This window comes from Bison bison, unplaced genomic scaffold (assembly GCF_000754665.1).
Source record: "Bison bison bison isolate TAMUID 2011002044 unplaced genomic scaffold, Bison_UMD1.0 scf7180017864492, whole genome shotgun sequence".
NCBI classification, from domain to species: Eukaryota; Metazoa; Chordata; class Mammalia; order Artiodactyla; family Bovidae; genus Bison; species Bison bison.
In genome coordinates this window covers 5,070,191-5,071,067 of record NW_011495051.1, presented here as the reverse complement: position 1 = coordinate 5,071,067, position 877 = coordinate 5,070,191, and the positions used below count along the sequence as shown (strand labels likewise).

The following is an 877-nucleotide window of genomic DNA, read 5'->3' as shown; positions in this document are numbered from 1 at the left end:
GCAACACGCAGCCCCCCGCTCCCCCGGGTCTTTAGGGAGTCACTCACCACCATCGGCCACCACCAGCTGCGCGAACACGCCCTGCTGAGAGAAAGGACAAACGCAAAGTGGATAAAGGTCCTCCTACTCGCAACACGCAGCCCCCTGTAAAGTGGGGTCCCCGGGATCTGCGCAGGCCTTGAGCCTACAGTCTTTATGGTCCCTTCCCTTCGCGTTCCAAAAGAACCACTCCGCGCGCGCACACACACACACACACACACACACACGCTGCCCCAGCCCTGGCTGTCTGCAAGGAGAGGACCCCGAGGACTTAGGAGGGAAATGAGACAGTCCCTCCAGGGGGCTTGACACTGCAGAGTCTTGAGAGGGAAAGGAGGGTACCCTAAGGGTCCGGGAAAAAACCGAGGTTCTCCCCGAGTTACGAAAGAAAAGGGGAACCCCACGACGATTGCAGTGTCCCTCGGGGTGCGCGTTGGTGAAACGGTCCCCATCTGAAGCCCGGGGTGCAGATGGGGTCTCACGGGGGGTTAGGATTAGAATGGCGCCCCCTTGGAGACCTGGATAAAGAATTGGTGCCCTCAGAAATCCAAGAAGGACGGGGGGTGGGTCTCTCCACCCTCGGGCTGGGACGCAGAAAAGACCTTGCGGGAGGCGGGGACGCGGATGGAGAAGGGGTCCCGGGGCTGGGTACGGGTCTCTCTCGGAGTCCAGATCGGGCAGTATCTCACCTGCGGAGAGTTGGGGAGGCGGGCGTGGGGGTCGGAAGTCTGCTCCAGGCCCACGGGGAGAATCGAGCTGGGCGCTGGACTGGAAACCGGCGAGGCAGGGGTCCCGTGGACGCCCCAGACCCGCACCACGCAGGTGGCGCAGGCAGCGG

At 63.1% G+C, this 877-nt stretch overlaps 1 protein-coding gene across 1 annotated transcript in view; it reads right to left on the bottom strand.

Moving 5' to 3' along the window:
* TNFSF9 (tumor necrosis factor (ligand) superfamily, member 9) overlaps positions 1-875 on the bottom strand; it is a gene marked incomplete at its 5' end in the record, with an annotated part of 3,880 nt that extends 3,005 nt beyond the window's left edge. The window contains 2 exons of the mRNA XM_010828468.1: positions 48-81; positions 729-875. Of these exons, the coding sequence (XP_010826770.1) occupies positions 48-81; positions 729-875 (181 nt within the window). The remainder of the gene's footprint in view (positions 1-47; positions 82-728) is intronic.
* Positions 876-877: the final 2 nt, after the last annotated feature.